This window comes from Cyrtonyx montezumae, unplaced genomic scaffold (assembly GCF_038088225.1).
Source record: "Cyrtonyx montezumae isolate F1298 unplaced genomic scaffold, pur_monq_1.0 scaffold_14, whole genome shotgun sequence".
In the NCBI taxonomy this organism is placed as follows: Eukaryota; Metazoa; Chordata; class Aves; order Galliformes; family Odontophoridae; genus Cyrtonyx; species Cyrtonyx montezumae.
The window spans coordinates 11,924,364-11,951,100 of NW_027071870.1; the positions used below are offsets into that span (position 1 = coordinate 11,924,364).

General features: G+C 39.3%; 1 protein-coding gene across 14 annotated transcripts in view; it reads right to left on the reverse strand.

Moving 5' to 3' along the window:
* Positions 1–26,737, reverse strand: part of PARD3 (par-3 family cell polarity regulator) — a 425,974-nt gene that overhangs the window by 270,511 nt on the left and 128,726 nt on the right. For all 14 annotated transcript variants that reach the window (XM_065731482.1, XM_065731480.1, XM_065731479.1 and 11 more), the window contains one exon: positions 19,151–19,331. In XM_065731482.1, coding sequence (XP_065587554.1) covers positions 19,151–19,331 — 181 coding nt within the window. The remainder of the gene's footprint in view (positions 1–19,150; positions 19,332–26,737) is intronic.

The window sequence follows — 26,737 nt, forward strand, 5'->3', positions numbered from 1 at the left end:
GAGGTATTTCTTAGCCAGGCATGAGATGAATATTCCATCTCTGAAAATGTATGGATGCTAATCTGGGGCACCTGTACACTTCCACACAGCAAAGCCTCCCTTGCATGGGGCAAACACTGAGCACCCCAGACTCCCTTCCCCACACACCAAGGGGGCACAGCCAGCTCCAGCCTCACTCCTCTTTGGAGAAGTTAAAAAATCATCAAAAAGACAACTGAGGGTCTTTAAGACAGGAACACTTCACATGCAGCTCACAGACCACCGTGAGGCAGCTGAAGGCAAGAGTTTTGGGATATCAGCGCCAGCAGGTGGATCTGAACACCTGTTGCCCAAAGACCACATAACTTCATGACAGAACTTATTTAGACAGATTTTTACAGAAGCATGATAGTTATGACAACCAAGAAGATTTTACTGCAGTAAAATATTTTTATTAAAATATATAATATAAAATATATAATTTTAATAAAATATATAATAATTAAAATATATAATTATATTTTTATTAAAATATTTTTCGTCAAACGTGATCTAGGTATACATTTTCATATCTATATGCTACTTTAGATGAAAAACAAACGAAAAAAGATGTGGCAAGGAACAGGTCCTACTGCACACTACTTGGTTTCTGACTCAGACAAAAAAAAAAAAAATCTGGAAAGAACTTTCACAACAAGATACAGTGTACACAGTCCTGAACACTATTAAAAATGACTAACAGCTTCTGTAATCTTAATGGCACTTGTTCTTGTTTCCATGACAGAAACATTTACTAGGATTATTAGAAACATGTTGGTACACTCATGAAACATGCTCTCATTAAAGCTTATCAAATCCCTGTGTGTTAATGTTTCACTGAGCTCAGAGCTGCCACTGATGACCAAGATGAGCAAAAGAGCTTATGTAGAGCCACGAAAAGTCCATGTCACATATCTCACATGCTCAGATGAATATTTTTAGCAGATGCCTCTTCTGCACACAGGGACTAACACAGCTCAAAGGCAAAGCTCAAAGCAAAACGATCTCCAGGTGAGAGCACTGTTTTCCATCATTCAGCTCCAAGTACCAAGCTGAATCCCAAAAGACAAATCAAGTATTTGCGTGTTTAACTGAGTTGAAATGCCACCAACCCTTCCCACTGACAGATGTGCAGTGACAGAGCTGCCATGCCTGGCCTTTCCTAGGGTGGGTCAGAGGATGGTCTGGGAAGCCAAGAGAGGCAACAGGGCATAGCTCAAACCTACTGGCTTACAAACAACCTCCAGACAAGATCCTTCCAATTATACAAGTGGGGAATAAGGAGCTCCAGCTATCAGCACTAAAAGCTGAAATCTTCTCATTAGCTCTCAAGGCTAAAGACCGCTTGCAGCAAAATCTCTGGTGTTCCTGGTAGCTAAATAGAGAGTAAGGCAAATTAGACTACACCGGAGGTTGTTAGTGAAATTGTTTAGATGATGCCCACAATGGGACAATAAAATGGAAGATCCGCTGATCTTCAAGCGGTGATGGACCAACAGACAGCTTTAATTCTTCTTCCCTACCAGAAGCATATCATACTTATAAACAAGAAAGAAAAGCTAAGTAAAATGAGTAGTGGGAAACCTCACTGCTGCTTTAAATACCTGCAAAGCTGAGCATTTACATGTACTTCACCAAGCCCTCACAACAGGGAGCCTGAACTGGTCTCTTCTGGAAATGCAGAAAATTCTCCACACCTCGGAGAAACTTCAGCAGTTTCCCTCCCTCCTCCCTTTTTCAGCCTGGAAACACGTCGTTACTGTGCATGCTTAATTACTGATTTCTCACTTCTATTTTTTCATTTCACATTGCTAAGGCTGAAGAGAGTCAAAAATTATTCCTAAAAGTTCAAAACCAGGAATAAGCAAATAAAAACCTCAGCTGAAGTTCAAAAAGAAATCTCACTACATGAAAGACATGAATTTTTGGATCAATGACTTTTCAGGCTTACTGTTGCCAATTTTCATTACAATTTGTGATTGGTTCTAGCCTAGTGATGACGATCATCTTTCTTAGTGGAGACGCAGCATCAGCCAGAACTAACAGAAGATATTTACTGAAATACTATGGGTATAAAATTCGTGCCAGAATTTGTAAGGTTCCCATCAGCTAACTTTTCCAAGCTGTCTCCACACCACAAGCCTCACTCCTTATATCATCCTATAATAAGCTATGACAATTTTGAGATGATCTGCACAAAGAAAGGAGACATAAGGCAGGCATACTTTTATTCTGCATAGAATAATTACTAAAATAATTACGAATATTGTTTGTTTTATAATATTAAGGATTTTTCCTTCTTCAATTTATTGTTCTGCAACCCAAAATATATTGATACACTGAGATGAAAAAAGGAGGGGATAGTCATTGTTTGTTATGTAGTCTTCTGCAAATATAAACAATTGAAGGCTGTTGCTTGAAAAGGAGGAATCTCAACTGATTCAAGGGAAAATCAACATCTCAGGCCAGGAAATCCAAAAAAAGCACCTCTTTGCATGCCCTGCACTCTGATATGACCCTTGCAGCATCAAGTCTAACAACTTCAGCCTACAAAAAAACACATCTAACAGTAACAGGAATGCGGAGGGGTCACTGTCCATCTGGATGGGCATCAGGAAGGTGAAAGGAGAAGCTACCTCCCTGCATAAGGGCATCTAAGTCTGTTCATGGGTGCCACAGCCAGCAGGGGAAGGAAGAATGTCCCATGCACCAGTTCTCAGCATCTGCAGGACTCCCTTACCCAGTCTGCTAGCTGCATACCTCTAAGATACGGCTACTACAGCCAAAAGTAAACATCACAATTTTCTTTTATTTTAAACTACACAAAGGCTCTGTGAAATGCAATTCAGGTATCTTTCATTGCTTAAGAGAAGAGAGTTATCTTGTATAAGATAAAAAAAAAAAAAAGAGAGAGAGAGAAAGAAGAGAACCATCCCTCTTACTGATGGAATTATTTTTTTAATCCACTTGAGAATGAAGGATTTTATGGAACAATTCTCAGTATCATCTTTTGCTTTTTTCCTGACATTCTAATTTAGAAATCTTCTTGGCATTAAAAACACACTACACATTGATTTTGCAGCCTGTGGATCCCTATCAGGTTTGTAGACAGCATGTGGACATCCACCGACTACATATGGGAAGATCTACAAAGGACTGAAAGCAAAAGAACATATACAGGAACTCAGATCATCATCAGCTCCTCTGCAGCATCCCGCAAGGGGTCCACTTGCTTCGTGCTTACATTCTTCTGTAGCATTTGGTTCCAAACCTGAGATATTCTAAGAAATATCTCCACAGGTATTTTGCCAAACTACAGTATTTTTACATTACACGTGGTGCTTCTGACTAAACATTTTGGTGTTTAATAAATGTAGCTATACTGAATTTCAAGTAAAACATATGAGAGAAGTGAAATTGATTATTATTTACTTGCCTGTGTTTATGTAAACTCTGAGGGCAACTATGAGTGCTAGTGTATTTAATATTTCGTATCAGACAGCAAAAATATATACTATTTAAAACAGTAACAAAGATACTCAACATTACAACTAAAAAGGCTGTTTAAAAAAGAGAACTCCATAACCATTAATGCAGATGTTTTTTCAGATCACCAGAGAACAAAAATAAATCCATATTCAGACACATACATATTAAGTTTAGTTGAGATTTTTATGTGAATATAAACCATATTCACTTAAACTAAAAATATTTCCTAAATGTTTTTCAATAGCTTTTTGAGAATAAGTTCATTACATCGTGAATCTTTTTGGGAATTAGTAAAACTATGCATAAAGCCATTAATTCATAACGTACTTCATCTCAGATGAGACTTGGATTTGTACATTTTTTAAGCATTTGAAAATATTTCCAAAGACCATTTAACACCCTTTGTTTTAATACAAAGTTCAAACTTAGGAGCACAGAAAATCAGCCCATTGGTCACACAGCACATGTGTGAAATTCAAACCTTTGCAAAAAATTTAAAAGGGAAGCCAAGACTAAGCACATACAGGAAATCAAATCAAAATCTTAATAACAGAGGAGTGTTCCTGCCGCCCCTCAACATAGCACTTCTAGGAGAGGGGTTCTGCTCCAGAGGAAAAGGTCAAACACAGGGAGGAAGAGCTCTCAGAGGCCTTTCTTGTTCTCCCAGCCCCAAAGTCAGCATCCAGCATCTCTCACCTCCTACAGGTTTCACTGCTTCTTGGAATCTAAGCAGCATTGTGCATTTTGCATTAATATGACAGCAATTACATCAAAGGACAGATTAAAACAAAGCAAACCGGTATATTTGCATTTTTCTGAGATTAACAGGCTGCCCAGAGAAGCTGTGGGTGCCTCATCCCTGCAGGTGTCCAAGGCCAGGTTAAATGGTCTCTGGGCAGCCTGATCCAGAGGATGGGAACCAGCTCATGGCAACGGGTTGGAACTGGGTGGGCTACAAGATCCCTTCCAACCCAAACCCTTCTGTGATTCTAACATTTGTCTAAAGCAAAGTGTTGCACATGTGCCTCAGAAGCTGTTGGGTAATGACAAAAAACAACAGGACCAGATACCATGACCAAGGACAGCCACTTTTGCTGCTGCCACGTCAATGGAGAGAAAAGGAGCTGCAGCCCCTGGGAACTGTGCAGCTCCTTGCAGTCCCGCAGCAGACAGGGAAGCAGTTACATCCTTTCAGTAAAAGGCATTTCCTTTTTAATTTTATTTTCATTTCACAGCTGAGGAAAATGGAAGACTTGGACACCATACACTTTAAACTATGAGCCTGTGGGACTCATTTGGGGATTAATAAAGAAATTCAAGCCTAATCTACAAAAATATAGTATTAAGTTCTTTAGCAAAATATACTTTTGCAAATCTTGCTAACAAGAAAAAACAACCTTCCCAAACCACACGGGAGGATAAAAGCCTTTTCAGGATCAAAACACATGAAGAAAGCTCTTGGATCAAAATTCACAAACAGCATGAGGCTGAAAAAAAAGTCTCCCGATTTGCTGTGTGGCAGTTTGCTTGTCTAGCCTTTCCAAGCAGCAGTAAAGCATTAGTGTGAGGACAGCAAGAGGGAAAATTGCTGCCTAAGTGGCAGGTTTGTTATTGTTTGACAATTCTAAAGAGTTCACTAGAAACTTATGAAAGGAGCATCTCTAATTCCCTGAAATTACTGATAATCGGCCAAGTGAATGGAGAACAATTATGAAGAAAATTGAATGCTTCCAAATGCCAATTTGCTGTATATCCTGAATTAATATTGCATAAGTATTTTTAGTCTTTTGCTGTAAAAGCAAAGGGATGAAAACCTAGGCGTACAGGCATTCCTGCTTTTCTCACACAATTTTCTCACATCATCATTTTTTCCTTCTGTAACAATACTTTGCATTTCCATGGTATCATACATTTTTAACCTATTTTCCTATTTAAGAAAAAAAAAATCACATTTCTAAGGTAAGTTAGGTCTCCTTCATTGATGGCCCAACAACAAGCACTCACAGCACAAAGCCCCCAGGACAGGCAGAGGAATAAGCTGGTTTCCTACCTATTAACCCCTGCAAAACCCTTACTAACACCGCTTCAGGAATTTTCACTCCACCAGCAGCTGGCCACAAAATGCCGTAAAGGGGAGAAATACTCCGGGGAGAAAAGGGCTGAAGATGCTCAATTTTTAGCTGAGGCAAAACAGATAGGCTTCTGTCAACCAGTCAAGAAAGCGTAAAGCATTAACACAGAACTGATATTAGCTGTGGCTCTGGGGCAGCAGCTCAGTCTCCAGTCTGTCTGGCAGGAAACTCAGGCCAAGCCGTGCTGAAGGAACCCAGTGCTGCTCCATAGCTGCAGTCTGCATAAAGGAGGAACTGCTTGTAAAACAAAAAACCATCACCACCAAAACTACCAAATATCCACCTACAAACAAAACCGGGCATGGATGAAAAAGAAAGAAGGCGGCTGGGTGGCTTGCAGGAGGCCTGCAGGTCGCAGCTGTGGAGGTAGAGAAGGGGCAGCTGGGGTGAGAAGGCTGCAGGACCGGATGGGGCCAACAGATTAATCATAAGAAAGAATAGAGATGGAAAAACTGCAACTACTAAAAACAAAGAAAATGTAAGAAAATAAATGAGGAAGAATGTCAAACGAGAAAAGCACAAAGCCAACTATGAAAAGAACTGTTCACCACACACACCGCAGCACCACGACAAGGCTCCAAACAAGCCTCACGACTCAAATCCTGAAGACACCCTGTGATCATCCTGTCAAACACCTATATAAGCCCAGGTACGCAGTGCAATAATGTCTGCTTTTAGTCTTTAACTTCTGCTGGAAATACAGAAAAATATTGACTTTAATTTCAAGACTTCAGTAGACAGAGAATCCATCAAAGCCCCAGGACTGTCATTTTTTAAAGCTCTGCAATTCAGTGAATGTCTGCTGTGTCTGAGACATCCACAGTTTGTGTTTCAGGGAAGGTAATTCAAAATGTCATCATGCACTTATACAAATCTAAGATTACACACAATACCATTTTTCATTTTGTGATTAACACTTAAGAAATAACAAAAACGTAATCATTTGGGATTCTCCCTCTTTTTCATTTGTTTTAAGCTTTTTTCTTTCTTTTTCTTTCTTTTTTTATTTTTTGTGTGTTTTGTTTTTGCTGTTTTTGCCATGGACTACATCTCAGATTCTGCAAAGAGGAGGAAAGGGAGAGAGAGGGCAAAAGTAAACTCACTCTCTTTCACAGTCATGCATCATTTACATGGCTCCTAGAGTAATTGTCTGGCAAAGTAACATCAAGGAAACAGTTATGTGTTTTCATTTGACCCTGGGGAGGTAAGCATTCCCTGCACAACCACCTTTCTACTTTTCTGACTCGTGCTGCTTTGTTCTTTAATTCTTCTTATCTTCTGTTTTCCTTTCTCTCCATTTTTCTTCATGGGCTGATAGGAACAGAAATTTTCAGAACAGAAATCTGAAACTTTCATGAAGCACCATGTTGACACAGCTCCCCTGGCTTCTGAATCTGGAATTCAGCAGATGGAAGCAGAAGGAAGCAGCATCGTGCCACCAGCCAACATTCTCACAGGTCGCAGCCTGGTCCCCACACCCCGAGCATCTCGTGTTCTGCAACTACAGGCAAAACGCACAGAGCACAAGAGGAGCCATAAGCAGTAGCTCCACCACTGATATTTCCTTACTTTTCATTGTTGAAAATGATACTTCAGGTGTCTAAAGTAAATGACAGGGGGGAAAAAAAGTGGGAAAAAAAAGAGAAATAAGGAAGCAGAATTTATATTTCAATACAGCTGGGAAAGAAGGGTTATAGCTAAAATGGTACAAATGTACTTAATTTTACTGGTCAGAGTGAAAATAAAACTGAAGTGCATCTATCCTTGAGAGAAGATTGTCATCGCTCTCACTAAAGCTGTGATTTTAAGATCAAATAGACATTATATTTTCTTTGTATGTGACACATGTCACATGTGTTTTGGTTTTTCTTTTTTGTTTTGTTTTGTTTTTTTAAAGGAGAAGAGAAAAAGGCATCTTTCCTTACAAAAGCTGTCAGTTTTTTGATACAGCATAAAATGTATTACTGGATTTAATTATTTAGTAAACTTAGTAAGTTCTACAGAAAACATAGTCCATGAAATGCCTTCCTCCCACAAAGGTCAGAAACTGCCCCTTTCAGAGCTAATTCTAACTATGCACCAATTTTATTTGCTTCATACAGCAAATACCGAGAGTCTCTTGTCCTAGAACTCCAAGACATCTGTCAGAACAGGGAGGTTTAAAGCAGAGGAAAATAACCTCGCTTCACAAGGACTCAATGCCTGGTAAATACTATTTCATTTTCAGAAAAAACCTTGAAAGTATGTGTACCCAGAAAATGTTTAAAACATCTGCTGAAACACAGAGGGGGAGGATTATATGCAACAGCACAAGAACAAATTAAAACACTTGGCTAAAAATATTTTTGACCCTTTGTAAAACATTCCAACTTTGAAAAAGAATGGAAATGGATGGAACAAAGCCCTAGCTCTGCGAAGATGAAGAACCCAAAGCCTGTATATGGCACACAGAGCACGGCACAGATTGCATTGTGAAGCTGATGTACTGCCTCAAGGGTTTGAGGAGCGATTGAATATTCATTGCAGTCCTTAGCAGGAATCCCATGCACAGAATTCACATCCACAAAATCACTTGGTAAAACGCAGGGAATCGAGGCTCCCAGTAGCTTGTTTGTACACCAGCAGGCATGCAGACATCCCTGGTAAAGAGTGTATAAATACCAGTACTACAACCTGCCCTAAACCTCATTTAGTATAAAAAAAATACCAGCTAGCATGTGCCTGGATGTGCTCTGAGCACTCTTTCCAAGAGCCATGCAGCAGACCCAAGCCAGGCAAAGTGAGCAGCCTCACACAGGTCACCCCATCCTCCAAGCTGCTGAGAATGGAAAGGAGAGCCCAGGGCAGCAGCTGGGACGGCCCACACAGCCATCCCATGCCCTCCCAACTCCTGCACAGCCATTCTTTTGAGCACAGTGGACACACAGTGCCCCACAGGGATGTGAATGAAACACAGCTTTTTCACCACCCAATGGCTTTCTGGTTTTGCTCTTATCACAGTACAGCAATGAACCACGAACAAACAAACAGAATTAAGGAGAAACTGTTGCTGACACAAGACACATGCAGACCAAGCTGTAGTAAATGAACACTCAGAGAGGCTTCTTCAGTCTTCATTCCTCTAAGGCTTTGAGTAGTTCAGCATCCCTCCCCTCCCCTTGCTGCTGGCTTGAGGCCTTGACACCCCACACCCAGGGACAGCCCTGCTCCCAGTGCAAGCCAAGGCCTCCAGCCCTGCACCACTGCTCTCCAGGAATCTTTCTCCACTGGTGCAGATTTTTCCAAGCATGGCATGCAGGCTTTTATTCCTTGCTGGCAAAAGACCATAGGCAATGGTGGTGACTATGTTTTGTAGCTGAGAATTTGCACTTATTTTCAGACTGACCAACCTACGTACTTGTTTCACTGTAATGCTGCCATTTAAACAACAAAGTGCAGAGCTATGGGAGAGGAGGATTATGGGAAGACTGTCCACTTATATTTTATTACATTAAAGGTGAACTTAAAACAGAAGTAGAGGTAAATCATCTGTATGTACAATACTCGGAGAAATATTGCCTACTATGTCAAACTACAGCAGTAACTTTATACACTTAGTGGATATTTCTCACGGATAAATGTCACGCTGTTCATTTGAAAAAGAAGTTCCATCATTTTTTCACTGTAACACTTCCAGTAAGCCCTTCATTTTTATTTATTTTTCCATGAGTCAAGAGCCTAACTAAATTTTAAATAAAACATCAAGAGACTTCACTACGCAAGACCTTTCAGACGGAAATCATCCTAAAAGACTGGTAGTGCTTGACCTGAAATCGTTGCGTCATCTAATGAAGTTCTTAAGGATCAGAGCTTAAAATGGATTGGAATATAAGAAGCTAATGTCACTTTTTTATTTGGTGGAAAAAGCTTTCAAACACAGAAAACATTTCTGAGATTTTGGTTCCAAAACACCAAAAAGCAGAGAAAGAAAGAGAAGGAATATCAAAAACTGCTGAGATATTGATTTCTATTTCTTATAGTGCTGATTAACATGATATGTGTGCCTACTCACCCTCCAGCTTATCAGAAACTGGTGAACAATTTCATTATTTTATAATGCACTAAAAATAAACTGCATCCACTGGTTCAAAGATCACTCAGTTGCTGCTGCTCGCTGTTACTCTCACTCTCTCTTGCAGACTGTCAAAAACCTTACCTCAATAGCAGATAATGGAGGAATATCTTGTTACCCAGCCCCCCCTCAGAGGCTGGGCACACATACAAAGAGCCTCCAGCTCACAGCACACACCCTCAGCTGTGCTACAGCCGCGACAGCCACAAAACACTGATGCTGTGCGTGCACTGAGGGATATGGCACGGAGAAACCTGGCTATGTAGAATGGCAGAAACAGCCCAAGATCCTCAGCACAGCTAAGTTCCAAGCTACACTTGTATCCCCAGATCTAGGCTGACATTTGGTCCACACAGCATTATCTGCTAGTTTTTTGGTTTTTAGAATACATTACAAGAAAAGCAGAGTTGCCTCTTTACCAGTCTGGAAGCAGCACTGCTATAGTATCTACATACCTGATCCAGACCCAATGCAATGACATTACAAGTTTAACAATAAAACTTCATAAAAGCTTGTTGAGGTCAATTTTGCTCTGGGAAAAGTTAACATGGGACTATCTGCACTCATAGCATACAACCCAAATATACTTCCCAAGCATAATTTCAGCTGTGGTGGAAGTTCTTGGAGACAAGTGAAATTGCTCTGTGAGTCACATTTATAAGTCTTCAGATCTGTAAAATGCCACATAGCTTTTCTCCTCCAGAAGCACAAATGATCATTTTTAAGGCAACATCTTACCTCATTAAATATACATATATACATATATATATATTTTTTTTTAATAAAAGTTTACTTTTACAGACTGAATCACAGTCAGAATGAGATTCACATGGTTTCAGACATCTACTTCAGAGCAGCTCACCCCTGATTCTCCCTAATCAATGGAAAGCAAGCAGTGCAGCTTGCCATGCTCCAGCCCCTTCTGAAGTAAGTGGTAAAAAAAGTCAGACAAACACAACCTGAAGGTGTCTGATCCTCCCCAAGAATAAAGGCTGCCCTGGGTCTTTAGCTCAGAATTAAGACCTGAAGTTTTTAGATATTCATTGCACCCTCTGCGGCTGTTGCTCAAGATTGACAAAATAATTCCCAGTTTTTCTTGCAGTTGTGAACTGTGTTGTATGAGTACTGAGTAAAATCCACCCACTAAAGACCAAGTTTTAATGGCTGATCAAAAGTTTGCCTCCAGAAGCGTGGCCCCCAACTTGTATGTGCATATGCACAGCTTCCAGAAGATAACACAGTAGCTTTGTACTGATACCTTTGTGCATCGGTTTAGTGCATGTATGGAAGCAGAAGCACGAGGATTGTATGTTAATCTAAGCAACACTTTGCTTTTGTTCATAAGTGTACACACTCCCCAGCTCATTTCCCATTTCTACAATCACTTCCCATTTCTACAAATCCATAACTGCTGACAGAATTAATCCATAAGAGAGGAAAGAAATTTTGACCTGGACTACAGCCCGAGCTCACATCCACCTCCAGCTCCCAGCAGCTGAGCTCTGGCATCAACCCAGGCTACAAAATCCACCCCAGAAGTCAGTCATTGTGTAATAGAGAATTTGCTCATGCAGTCTCATAGAGGTAAAGACCCAGGGCTCTCCCTATAGACAGGGACATGGCCTGGGTTGCACCAGGAGACCTGACAGCGGGTCCTTGCCTCACCTCACGAGTATGAGCTGAACTTGTCACCTCCACAGCACCCAGCAGGACTGCGTGCCAAAATATCTATAGGAAAGTTCTAGATATATGCTATACCTACACTCTAAATACTTAATCTGCCCCTAACATGAACCCAACACATTTCTGAAGCTGGTGCTCAGCTTATTTACACAGTTCAGTTCAGATTTACAAGAGACGGGTGGGAGAAAGGACAAATTTTGATCTTTTAAAAAGTATGAAATCAAGCAATAAATTAATGGAGTGTTATTTCTCATCCACTCCTTCATTTCTGTATCATCTTTCAGCCCTATTCAGAGCATGAGAGTAAATAAAGCACAAACTAAAAACAAGCTTATTCAGCCAGCAGCCATCTGTCACTGTTTCATCCCCCTCAAAAGCACTTGTCAAAAGACAGATTTGAAAGCAACTTTTTTCCCGGTAATCAGCAAAAGAGAAGGTCTATCTCCAAAACATGTCCCCATCTGAAAAAAGGAGCATGTAAGTTCACGTGCTGCAAATGCAATAGAGAGAAGAACAAGGTTTCTTGTGAATTAAGAACAAAAACAAGCAATAATGCTCGCACTGAAGCATAAATTCAGAGTAATTAGGGATGCATTTTAAGAATATCTTACAGCCTTGGGCTTTTGGTCATAACATAACTCACATGCTGCTTTCTTTTGGGTGGGGACGATGTTGCTTTTGTGCATAAGATCGGTGCTCAAGCTGCACAGAGCCCCAGCAGTGTAATGTTCCACAACCTCTTCCAGCATCATCTCAGTTCAGACTGACTGAATTATGAAATACATGTGACAAACACTGCACCCTCTCCTGTTGGAAAATTGTCTGCAAGTAATTCATGTTAGCTCTGCACCCCCCAAAAACTGATGTTGCTGCCTCTAAGTAAAGCAAAAAGAGACCAGGATATCCATCCCTCCTGTGGGCTGGTGGTGCTGGATACTAAGGATGCCTAAGCATAGTGTTCACCACGTTTTAGAATAAGTGACTGTAAGTACTATGTTTGGGGGTTTTTTTGTAGAAAAAGTTGGGTACATGGGACAACAGTCCTCACCCAACTCCTATATATACACACACCACACAACCCTAAATTAAAAAAAATAAAAAACAGGTTGGTTGACTATACTACAAAAAAAGTATTTTCTACTCATTTCAAATTCATGTTCCTTTATCTGCACTGTGTTGCTTCTTGTTTACTTACAGTGAAGTAACAAGAACAGGAGAGTAATCGAGACATTTTGTATAGAAATGGTTATTACACTTATTGATACTTGTGTGATGACAAACTCTTTCCATAAACAGTTTTAGCACAATGGAAATAGAGGTTTGTTAACAGAATATAATGGACTGGCACAGCTACTCTATGATGTTTGCCCAGATAAAATGGCAAAATGTTTGTATATACATACAGTTCCTCTAAGGAAAAAAAAATACTGCTCATTTAAAGAATGGTGAAAACAAAATATCGCAACCAACAACACAAATACATCTTGGAACACTCTCAGGATACAGCTGCAATTTCCATAATAGCTTCTTGTTCAAGTGATCATTAAATCTATTTAACATGTCAAAATCAGAGTAAAATCCAATCTGACTTCTTAAACTATTCAAATTCAATACTTCACATCTTCATAACCCTTACCTGCCTTGTATTATATTTCTGAAACTATGAAACAAACACCACCAGATATCAGATAGAATACCATATTTTTGTTACTCCTCATTATCAGTACTCAAAGAAAGAATCTCTCACCATATGGGAAGAAATCTTGAAATGCCCCATGAATACAAAGGTTTCCTTTAGAGAATACGGAGGGTTCAAAAATTCTTTACTTTATTGGTTTCAGTGTTTTTTTAATCCTACAAGAAGCCATAGTATTTTGTTTGATGATATACTGAGAAGATTGAAGATATTAAAGGTTAATTTAGAAACTTAAGCAGTTTAAAATCCATTTGTTTTTACAAATGTGTCACGGTCTCATCAAAAACACATGGTTTTTAAACCGCTCAACAATCCCAAATTAACAGCAGAGCACTACACTTGGAGAAAACACCAACTGGAGATCACTCAAGTCAGAACTGCACTGCAGAGAGAACAAATTTAGTTTCACGGAAGAAAGCAGCACCTGGTACTGATTTTTTGATTCAATAACTCCGGCTTTAAAATAATCACATCCTTGACATAGCTACAGGGATAAATGAATAAGAATTCTCAAATGGCTTGAGCACCCAAAGGTGAGAAAATGGACACGGCCACATCTTCTCCTCAAACATGATATAATTCTATATAGATATGATAGACCCTTGTACTCAGTTCAGGTGAAGCTGCACCTTGAGTACCGTGTTCATTTGTAGGCCCCTTGCTACAAGAAAGACATTGAGACACTGAAGCATGCTCAGAGAAGGGCAATGAAGCTGGTGAGGGCTCTGGAGCACAAATATTGTGAGGAGCAGCTGAAGGAACTGGGATTGTTCAGTCTGGAAAAAAGGAGGCTAAGGGGAAATCCTAACAAGCCTCTACAAGTACTCAAAAAGAAACTGTGGCAAGGTGGGGATCAGCTTCTTCTCCCAAATAACTAGTGATAAGACCAGAGGGAATGGTCTCAAGTTGCACCAGAGGAGGTTCAAGTTGGATATTAGGAAAAATTTCTTCTCCAAAAGAGTCCACAGGCGCTGGAACACACTGCCCAAGGAGACGACTGAGTCACTGTTCTGGAGGTATTCAAGAAATATTTAAATGTGGTACTAAAGGAACATAGGTTAGTGAAAAAATATTGGTGGTAGGTGGACAGTTGGACTAGACGATCTTGGAGGTCTTTTCCAACCTTGGTGTTCTATTATTGTTTTTGAAGCTAGAATAAATACAAACTTATCCCTGAAATTCTTTGCTAATTAACATGCTGTGCTCCAATCTCTTAAACAAAGGCACTATAAATATTAACAAATTGATTTTTAGAATATGCATTTGGGGTTTAATAGATAAAAACTTGAATCAAATCAGAGATGTAAAATGTTGAGTACTGAAATTCTCCCATTTATTTATGCACTCACATCTTAAGCTGTTTTGCTTAGTATTGGATATTTTGAACACTAATTCTGAGATGCAAAGACACATATTTAACAAGGTATGCAAGTAGTGGCTTGCCTGTGTTTACAAAATAAGTCAATGGCTTGGCCAGAAACTGGATATATCTGCCATAGTGATTACATTCCTGCCTTACAGCATAGCATGTGACAGTGCTTAGCTGTGAGCAGAAGATGCCTCTGAATCCTTCCCATGAAGACTTGTTTACTGTACAAGCTGTAAGAAAAGCTTATTAGGCTACAGATTATTAAAAAAAAAAAAGACTTTTCCCAGGAAATGCTAGCTGCCCTTCTCTTACTAGACAGGGAGGACAAGAAAAAAAAACATGTGAAGACTTGGATCCTATCAATTTTATCCTAATAAATCAGTCCTTCCAACTCATAGACTCCAATGCATCTTCTTGTTCCTCTCAATATTTATGATTTTTCTAAGTCTGGCACCACAGCTTGTCACTCCAGCTTCTGCATTCCTGCTTAGACCTACCTTTGTGATCCCACAGCGGCACTTGGTGGCACAGCATAACGCCCAGAGGCACCATACCAACCCTTCCTGCAGTACTATGCAGTGAGCTGCTCACTAGTATTGTTTTGCAGTTTTTTTCCTCCTAGGTACGGTGACTGCATCTCACCGATTTCAGAGCATAAAGTATGAATATTGAACTAAAGCCTTGACTTTCAAAGTACTTGACAGTCCATCTTGGCTTTTTTATGCATGTTCTCTATTCCAGTTCAGATTTATTAAAATACTGAACAGTCCTTAACCTAAGAGAGTCCTCAGGGACTATACTTGATATGTCCTCTTAATTTTCGAGTGAACTACTAAAAACAGCTCACAGGGCTCAGAGACATGCACAAATTCAAAGACTAGCAAGGTCATGCACTTCAATGTAGCAACTAATTCAGAGTGGCAGTCTGCATGCGAGCTCCTACCTGTGATAAACAGACTTGCTTCCATGGTAGGGTAAGAACACACATGCACGCAGGTGACCTCAGAGCAGAAGGTATGCTGCTGGGCAGACAAAGATGTGAAACTGCACCATGTTATTTGCTGCTTGATATGGCTAGCACGTTCTAGCAGCCAGCTGCGTGCTCACTGCATAATATTCTCATCTTGGGCATTTTTGCCATACAGAATATGAAACTTGTCCAGAGTCCTACTAAAATATCTGGTATAGATCACTTGAGCAAATACATTGCAGAAGCATACCATTTCCAGCTGGCTCTTTGTAAATTCTCACTCCTCTGGCTAGCACTGCAGGAGATGCTCAACTCCAGCCTTTAGAACCTTACTGGTGGCTGTCCCCATTCCTACAAAACTGGAATTTTCACTGTTGTAACACATGTTTGTTTCCCCCCACCCCAACCACTGCACCCAGGTGAGAAGAGCCTAGCTTCATCTTCATTATCTCCCATAAGACGCATTTTATCTAAAAGCTAAAGCTAAAAGCAGGAATGATCTCTGAACTGCTTTACTTTATTCTGAACTAAGAAAAAAAAAATCAGTATTCTCAACTTCTCCTAACATGTTTTCCAAATAATGTTTTACATTAAAAATACATTTTAACTTTAACTGCTGAAATGTTCAGAGAGAGTGGTAACGCATAATCAAACCAAGGCCAAAAACTAAGACTGGCCTTGGTTATTTAATAAAGCTAAATAACTTAAAAGGAACTTTAGACAAAGAGACGGCCCTTTTCACAAAACCTCATGTAGCAGAAAAGGGATTTTATTTACAATATTTAAATGCAGTGCTGTGAAACAAACAACTTGGTTCACAGGCAGTGCACCCACTGCTGAACTGTCACTGCCTGACATCCTGTCTTATCTGCCAAATTGCTCATTAGGTTTGGCAATTTTCACCTGCGCCTCGAGTTTAGATTTCAGCAGGGAATAAACATCAGTCTGCTTTAACAATCTTCCGCAGCGAGCTTCCAGCCTCTTCCCAGAAAGCACGCGGGCTCACACAAAACACGCCTTGTGCTCCGCACGCTCAAAAAATAATGCAGCTCAAGGGATGAAATACAACAATGGGAAGTTTAGCTTAGGTTACAGAAAAACAAAACAAAAAAAAAAAGGCGAGAGAGCTAGATAATGAGCGTAAGCCAGCTGCTTTCATCGATGAAGGACATTTTCCCAACGCACAACCACATAGGGGGTACAGACCTGCATCATTTTTGTTTCCACATTTAGATGGGAAGATTCAATTTGATACAACCCCCCGCGTGCAAAGTACAGGTTGTGTTTGTGCACGGGAAAAGAGGGAATCCAGCTGAATATTACTTCTCCAGCTGGACCTGATCTAGCTAACCTTTCCCTTGCTGAGAAGGCACGGTGGTGCGATCTATAAACAAACAAAGGGGTGGCATGGCAACCAGAACAAAGAGAAAATCTCAGCCCCATCACGCCCCGGTCCAGCAGTGTCCATGCGGGGACGGCCCTGGCCTCGTGCTGCAGGTGAGAGGGCACTGAGTGGGACAGAGCCTGGGCACAAGCTGTGAGGAGCAGAGCACCCTGCCCGCCAGCAAAAAGCACCAGGGATATAAAACAAAATGTCTAAAATGCCGTAAACCAATTTCAGGCGGAATACTGTTTTTCATTTGTTAGAAGTAAAATATTCACCGCCAACCCGGCAATTAGCTAGAAAATTACAATAATTACAGCAATTTTGTATCCCATCTCCAATCCAATTAATAGATATATGACCTTGTCAACATGTAATAATCGGGATCTGCATCTACCACAAAACTGGATGGGTTTTATTTGCTGAATAGAACTTACACAGTAAGAAGATAATTATTTGAAACACTGAGAATACCATTTGTATGCTATGCTTCACTTCACAAATTATAAAGGAAATACAATAGGGATATTATTTCCATTTTCAATGTATATTTAAATGAAATTCTTGGTAAAGGTAGGTTTAATATGGGATAGTATTACTGGACTGGAATCCTTAGCCTGTGGTGTGGAACATTTACAAAGGAAATATATTGAATTGTCAACATCTCAAAAAAAAAAAAAAAAAAAAAAGCAATAGCTAGGTAAGACAACATCTCTGGTTTGTAATAACATTTATGACAAATCATTTCACCCATTTTATTTTTGCACAATTTTATTAAAAATGTGTCAAAAGAGCTGTAACCCTTACCAGCAGTTTTAAAACTCTTAGACGTTTCTACAGACCTTTGTATTGCTGGGTCTCAAAGCACTTTTTGGCCATTTTAGCAGCCAGTGAATTGGCTAAGAATTACATGTACTTTCCAGAATGACACCAAAGATAAGAGAGCTGTCCAATATATCACTGAATTTTATCTGTGCCATATGATTTTGATGCACTAACATCGACACACTGAATAATACACCAGATGATCACACTAAGGAGAAAATGTGTATGTACTATCTGCTCTGAGCCACCCCTGAGCTGCGGAGTCAGGAGGACAGCTTTTTGTCTTACGCACAAAACTGAGATACGCAGTTAGCAGTGCCATACTCCACTGACAGCAAAATGAAAGGGCACTGAAATTCCAGGATGATTTTTTATTCTTGTCTCCCATTTATCCTTTCCCTAATTTAATTCTGTATTTTAATGAAATACAGTCATATCTTCAAAAGATACGCATTCAAATCTTTGTAAAATAAGTCTTAAATGTTGTTGTCCTATTTTTACAGAAAACACTTTGATACAAAACCCTTCAAACTTTAAACGGTGAGTTCTAACTTTTCCATTTCTGTTTTTATCCCTCTACTTAAACATACATTTTATCCATTAAAGGAACGCCTACAGAAAAGTAATCTCTTGGGAATTACAAATCATTTTTTAAAACCCAGCAGAATATCAAAGGACTGACTGATGCAAACTTCTGCTATGAATTTTCTGGGATGCCATCACTACTTCAAAACTTCAGTGGAGGAAATGACAGACAGTACATGTAAGAAGGGCACACTGCTCTAGTCTAAAATTGTCTTGCTTGCATGAGAAATTTAACAACAATGAAAATTGCGCTGTAAATGTCATTTGGCAATTTCTTCCTTTCTAGTAAGCTGAAATACTCAGAATCCTTCCCAAACAAGAACACTCATCTAAATATAATTAAGACTTTGTGGTTTTGCAAGTTTCTACATTTTGAAATAAACAAAACAAAAGGATTTTCCTGGCTAAGGTTTACTTTTTTTAGAAAAGTATCTTCTTCCAGCACAACAAATGCACATCTCACGGTGTTTTTAAGGAAAGGTGATGAGCATAACCTAGCAACCTTAAGAGATTCAGTAGAAAGTGCTCCTGCCTCTAGTAGTTTTTCACCCTTTTCTTCATTAAATTCAACAAAACTGGCAAACTGAAAAATACAGCATGCAGCAACTGCCTTTAGAAATTTTGCTGTGATTTTCAGTGTTAGGACAATTTTAATCTGGCAGCACATAAAGAGTTTATTGCTCCTAAAAGCAGCTTATAAATAATTTATCAAACAGAAAGGTTTATTTACTTGCACACAACCAGCATTTAAACCATTTCTCATATTTGATCAGCTTACGATAAGGACAGATAATGAATCACATTCCCAGCAGCATGAACGCGTAAGAACACTTGGCATCCTCAGAAGTAAAGATGAAACGTGTTGAGATATGGAGCACGTTGACTTACTTGCACGGAGGACTGAAGGGGTGACCTCAATTTCACTTGTTGCTTGGTAGGGCTGAAAGGCTGATGCTGCGTTGGACCCCAACTCACTGCCGAAAATCTCAGGACTCTGCGTGCCTGTTGAGCTGGCGCTGGTGCCATCACCTCCATGGTGAGGATCTTGCTCATCAAACACAGCCACCAGCTGCAAATGACATTTAATCTATTGTTAATAAGAAACCTTGAGCAACATCAAAGGGACATTGGAGATGAGCATTTCATCATTTCTTCCTGCCAAAAAGAAAGGAATGCCCATCAGCACTGACTCAAATCAATGCCTAGAGCACAACCCCAGCCCAAGGAAAGGCAGCTGTGCCAGGGGCCAGCAGCTTCAACCCAGCACAGATCCCAGCACCAGGAGCACAGAGCAAGGGACACCAAGCCAGGAAACAGTCTCATCTTTCCCAGCAAACCCCCTCAATCTCACTCAGCAGTGCAAAAACTGCTCTACACCTATGCACTGGAGGTCACCACCTGCCTTCTGATACCTCTCTGTGCATCACTGTTACAAAGCCAAACCACTGGCAATAATGTAAGTTTAGGGAATAAAAACACACAATGAGATGTTAATACATACTGAAAGCTGTAAACAGAGTAAGAAGCCAATCTACAGTGATCAAATCGCTACAAGTTACCTTATCATCTATTAATCTGACATCTATTAATATCTACTAACATGATTTCAGTTGTGGGCTTCCCTTGCGAAATTTCACTATTCAGATTTCCAGAAATATTTCTGTTGTTTGCTTCCAGATTCTCCAAGAAAAAAAATAAGAGCCAAAGCCCAGTTTGAAACTTAGCCAAATCACTAATTTAATTATGACTTGTTAAACTTCACCATTGCGAGAGGAGATAGGAAAAACATCATTTTTTTTTTTCAGTAAAACTGATGCATTTTTTCCAAATGCCTTTATTTGAAAGAAATAATAATTCCTCCCATTTTATTTTCAGTGCCATACCGAAAGGGAAAGGCCAGCTCTTGTACACATTTAACTTTAGAACTTAATTTTCAAGATGGGTAGAGAAGTCCCATGGATACAGCATTCCTCAGCCTATAAATTAATATATAATGTAATATGTGAAAGACATTTCCAATAACGCATTACATTCTTCTGACCAAAATGGTAGGGTAAATGGAGCAAATCAGCTTAAACCTCCACTGATCTCTGCAAATTGTTTGTTTTAACAACACTTAAGGCTTCCTATAACCCAAAGGAATCAAACAATTCATTTTTTATCTTTTTTTTTCCCTTTATTCTTTGAGTGAATTTCACATCATCTCATCCTATAGATTTTAACCACAGTTCCATTACTCTAATCTGACCTATGCAAACATTGGTTAAAAAAAATAAAAAATAAACAAATTACAAACTGCAACTGGAAGCCCAAATGAAAATCATTTGGGAGTAGAGCTTTTGAAGCTACTTTCAGGCATTAACGTTTGTTTTTTTTCTTTTTAATGAGTAGTTTTGAAACTGCAGAGAGTAGCAAGCTTCTGCCAATAATTCCATTCCTAATGCAAATTTAGGCTCTGGCATGTGCAAAAGAGAAAGAACAAATCAGTAATGGGTAAAAGTCAGTGCTCTCTGCAGGGCTATTTGGAATGTAGGCAGCAGAAGCAAAAACAGGCTGCAAGAGCAGATAGAGTGGGTGGTTTTACCAAATCATTTTATATTCGAGAAACCTGCAAATGAGATAGCACCAAAAGAGTTGGGACAACATCTAAAACATCAGTACATCAACAGTATGAGACGGTTAATTTTGTAGCACCCTGAGAAACACCAATGCTTACACAAAATGAAGCACATTTCTCAAAGCGGCACACTTTACCCTTGTAACAATTTGACTGTTTTGTATAACAGCTAATTATCAACTACTGAAAATAAATTAATCCACAAGTGAAAATGTGAAAGGTATCGGTACACAAAGGATGAATTTAAGAATTCCAAGGATGAAGCATCAGATCTTCTACTTTCCATGGCATGTATCAAGATAAATCCCCAAATTACATTCTGCTCCTTCGAGGGTAACTGAAAAATATCACTGCATGCTCCTGCAAGGATTTGTAAATAAATTAAACATATTAAAAAGTGCGTTCATATCAATATATATATACACATACATGTTTTACTGTAAGTTCCCTCCAGCTTTTTGCCTATTCCAAGCAGCTTACAATCTATGACTTCAGAACATCTAAAACAAAACGCTTCTCATTTCAAGATCAGCTTTTGATCTCAGGTATTTTCACAGGTAATCCACCATTCTGACAGCATCAAACCTTCAAAAGGCTTCAGTTCCAATAAAAAGCATACCAAGTTGTAACATTTTTGCATATGACCTGTAAAGAAACACAAGCCATGATAGCTTTCTCCAGGCCTAATTAACTTTACATTCAATTCTGCCGTAGTGGCATTCCTAATAACGAGCGAGTCTTGAGGACAGAAAGACTTATAATGAATTTCAGCTTGCACCTTGACTTCCAGAGCTTGATATTCACTCTTAGGGTAACAGAGAGATTACAGGAAAAAAAAGACCAACAAAATATCTTCTACCATACTCACACACTGAGCATTAATTTCTAGATTCTCCAGTTTCTCCTCAGAGGCAATTCCTCTAGGAGTGACATAAGGAACAACATACAGCTGTACTTAGGAAGGCCACAAGCCCAGAACACTACCATTATGATAACAAACATTAAGAGAATCCTGAAGGCTACTTGGACACAAGCCATACCAGGAGGTCACTGGATGCACCCAGAAGCCACAGCAGTAATGTATGCTTTATACTAGGGAAGCAATAACCTGTCATGTTCAAATGCATACGTGGTGCTAGTTTGGCAAAGCACGTAGCACAATTTACTACAGTAGCTGTTTGTAGCCTTCAAATCAGTGTTAAACTGATCAAGTTTTGATAGGTTTTAAATACAAGGTGTACAAAGAGCATAGAAAACAAAGATGTGCCTGAAAATAACGGCATCTGTTGAGAAACAGCTTCCAGGGTGGGGCTTTTTCTTTTCATTATTTCTTCTTTTTTTTAAATCTTCTTTTTTAAACACAACTGAAATTACCACAGTTGCACCCTGTGTCCATTTTCAAATAACGCAGACTGCACTACCTCATTCCAGAATTACTCTGCAATGATTACTTCCAATGTACGACACAGGTGTGTCTCCTGTTCTCCATCTTGCAATCCTAGATTTAAATGACCTGAGAAATCCACCACACCAATCATTCTCACACTGGAAATCAGTGAAATCAAAGAAAGAAAGCAGATAAGCTGATTAATATTAGATCAGGTCTTTAAAAGGCTTTCCACCAAAATGTAGTGAAAAGTGGAGCTATTTGGCAGTCAAAGACCAAAGTCATATCAGCAACAATAATAAATAAGTAATAAGTAACAACAGTGCTAACAGTAATAATGATATTTTAAACCATTTCCCCGCTCCCAACCCCACCAACCCACAGGACTTGAATCTGAACTCAAGGAATTGAAACTATGGTTAACAGACTGCAGCAGGATACAGTGCTTGCAGTTTTCAATCACTGAATAAAAAATCTGGAACTAAGAAATAATATTCAGTAGCAAAAAAAACAGTCTGTTATCCTGAAACAAATTTAATAAATGGTAGGCTTAATTCTGACTGACATGTTTACATTTCTAATTATAATAGCAATAGAAAGGAGATTTCAATACAGATCCACATTCTTCATCAATATAAACTGGCATAGGGAAAAAACAGCAGTTTGAACAGGCTGAGAATTTGGCCCCCAGTGAAAGCATCTATTAATTTTTCCAAGAAAATAAAATGTTTTAACTATTCTGTAGCAGTTACAAATACAAAGACAGCTGCTGTGTTTAGATTACCACCTATGGAAACGTTCTGTCAATTTCCCCAGCCCTTATCTCCAGTCTTTAGCAACTTGTGAAAGGGAATCCATCACAAACTTTTCTCTTTCTTCATCCAGGACTGGACATATCATACTGGACAGCTATATGTACTCAAATAAATAGAAAGCAAGAAGGATGATTAATTCTACTACTGACAGATCAGCAGCAGTTTGCATTCCAACATTCATTATTACAATTTCCTTTGATTCTAAGATAATTAAAAATTAGTAAACACATATGAAGTCTTAATTAATGCACTAGATTAAGTGCTTGAATTTTAATTAACTGGATTAAAAAAAAAATAAAAAATTCACACCAGCAAGAGTTGTTTACATTTTGACTGAATACTAAGACCATGTAAAACAATTCATCAGTCTTACAGTGCAATTAGTTCATCCAAAACCTGAAATCCTCTACTTCACAAAAACCCATACAGCTAGAACATCAAGCTGTAATTTTCCTGTGGCATGCCAGACTGACAAAGTGATCACTTGTATTTTACATACTCCTGAGCATCTCTCCAAAACCCATAAATTCTTTTATAATATACCGATGAATCTGACGCTGTCTCCTGTGTAGGCATCAGCACCTGCAAAAATCTCTTTTTTGATATTTTTTTTCCAATAATTAAGATCTATTTTAAATATCTGTTTTCTTCTCTCCAGGATAATTGTCAGAGTGTTTCCTAACAGCCATTCCCAATTTGTTCCCCTGTTCATCGCCCTGTGCTCTGCAGCTGACCTGCTGGGTGCCCAGCAGCCTCCATCCGTCTGGCTGAGCCATTCCCTCCCTGCTGGCCCACACAATGATTTCCAGATGTGGGCTTCCCTTACACAGCTGCTGGGTTCTTCTGGAGTTTGTTACACATCTTCTCTTGCAAGAGAGCCCTCCACATATGGAACTGCCTTTCACACAAGTGGTTATTTTTCTGCTTTCAACAGACTGCAGCAGGGCACCTCTGAGGCACCTTTCCCTTTGCCAAAATCTTCTCCAGACAGTTGTGCAGCCATAAGCATCTGTACCACCTAACTGACTGCCCCTTTCCCATGCAGTGAGCACAACTGAAGAGAATGCCAACAAACATCTACAGAAACACTGTAGAACTGGCAATAACCCAAAGCAGACAGTACGGACTACTGCTCTGTGCATGCTACAAAGCAGAATTAGCAAAGTCTTGTTGTGTAAGGATCAGCAGTAAATCAAATTCCAGCTAATGGCACCCCAGAGCCCAAAGTGTCCAGAAATACAAGTTGGTGAACATGTGAACAAACAAATGAATATAAGAGGAAGGAACACAAATTCTAGACAATAATTAACAAGGTAGACTCTAATTGTAATTTAGACACAAAAGATTCTAAACATAAAATCGATATGTAGGCTTTCTGAACTGACTTTAATGACACCATAGCATACCTAAATACTTATAATTCCTTGAGCTTCACTTTTCTACATGGCTCATTAAAAGCCCATTTAAATATAACTATCTATCAATGAACTGGTAAGATGAAATGCAGAAAAAGGGGACATTTTAACAAATAAGGCACTACTGCCTGCAGACATAAAAAAAGGATTGATTAAAAAAAGATATTATTTGGGCACCCTGAGCTATATCTCCAACCTGAAACCTGAGCCCCTCAGTATGGACTTGGAGATCACCCAATATTTCAAAATGAGAAAAAAGGCAAGTAGAGCTTAAATTCAAAGTTATAGTTGAACTGTAGCACAACAAGCCATTGTAATTTCAAGAAAGTCTTCACCTGTGCTAATTCATCATCTTCAGTAAGAAGCCAGAACTAGCTTTCAGTAACAACTAGGCAAAGTAATTTAGATAGAAGGGAGCACAGCAACTGGTATTCTCTTGCTTTACTGCATTATTGCTTTAGAAAACATATGAAGGTCATTTCAAGGTTCACATTCTACAATCAAATTAACACCTTGTATTAGACCTTACATGAATTACACAGAAGCATAAGCTCTTAGAGAGTCACAGACAAATTCTAACTGGAGGGACTACTGCAAATTACTCAGGTCTCGGCCTCTGTTCCATGTGATCTCTTCCAGCCCCTAAATGCATCCTGATGCCTCTGGCTGGGCCAGCATATAGGTCTTTCTGTACTGGAGAAATCAAATATTGCAAATGTAGTGGGAAATAGTCACTCCTCTCAATCTGCTACAGACCTGCTCAAGACATAGTTGTCCCCAGGCTGCCTGCCAGGTCAGTTCCTACACTACAGGCAGTGAGCTCCCAGCCTATACTGCTGTGCAGGCTTTCCACACAGCACTATATATTTTTTTGCTGCATATATTCTGCCCCCTCAAAATCTCCCAGCACAAAATAATCAATAATGGAAAATGTATCATAGGTCTAATTGAAAGTAATTCTTAAATCTGCTGACTAAGTAAACATTCTTCCCTTACCGAGCTTAGCATAACATACCAAGTTAAATCATCTCTGTAACATCAGAATTTGTCTATTAAATCAAAAGACACTTTAATTTTACAGATTGTTTAAGAATCTGCTGCTTTCATAATTCTTTAAATCTAGGAAGTGATTCTGAAGTAAATATACAAGGTTTTTATTAAAACATTGCTTTTGATTATTCATTTCCTACAGCACTTTGATCTGAGAAATTCTAGAAGCAATATTAAATTGCAATCTAATCTTCTCCCAGTAGGAATTAAATACAGTTTTAGATACCATACTGTAATTTACCAGACTATTTTTAAAATATATTAGTTTAAAATGACATATTTTTAAAAGACTTTTCCTCCCCTCTCTCCTCTACTGCTGAGCAACAGCCTAAAAACAAGCACAACGATGGCACCCTGCAAAGCACTGTGCGTATATTCTTACTGAATCGCTCCCTTCTGGGCATCCATGGCCTAATTCAGGATGAGACTTAGACCAAGAAATAATATGGCAAGTGCTGAAAGTATTCTGAGGGCAGATAGATCACAGAATCACAGAACGTTGTGGGTTGGAAGGGAACTTTAAGGTCATCCTGCATGACCTCTCAAGCCCATCCAGGTCCTTCTAGATGACAGATGGAGAGATAGACAGAGAAAGAAACCATTGCACTGACTGACAAGTTGGTTAGATTTGCTTTTTCATGCCCTCAGACTTTGAATATCATAGAGCTATAAAAGTTGAAAAAGACCACTAAGATCAGTCACCACTATGACCACTAAACCATGTCCCTCAGTGCCACACCTACTTTTTTCTCAAAAACCTCCAGGGGCAGTGAGTATCCTCCATCACTTCCCTAGGCAGCCTGTTCCAATGCATTATCAATATTTCTGAGAATAATTTTTTCCTAATATTGAACCTGAACTTCCCCTGGTGTAACTTAAGGCCACTATAACAGATATATAAGACATGCATCATGTATTGAATGAGCACCATGCTGCCAGGTGCAATGTGTGGTCTATCAGATAAGAATGCATGGAGAACACACCATCAATGGTGTGCTCTTATTCAGCAAAGTCTTTCTGACCACCAAGTCCAACTCCATAGCCAGATAGTGGTCATTAACACCAGTTAACTTTTGCTAGCTCTGTTATCTCCACACTGAAGAAGGCTCCACAGCCAGCCTGGATTACCTTCTAGCCTGCTCCACAACAAGCACCAACCGTCATCAACACCAGCAGCTGCTAAGCTGAGTC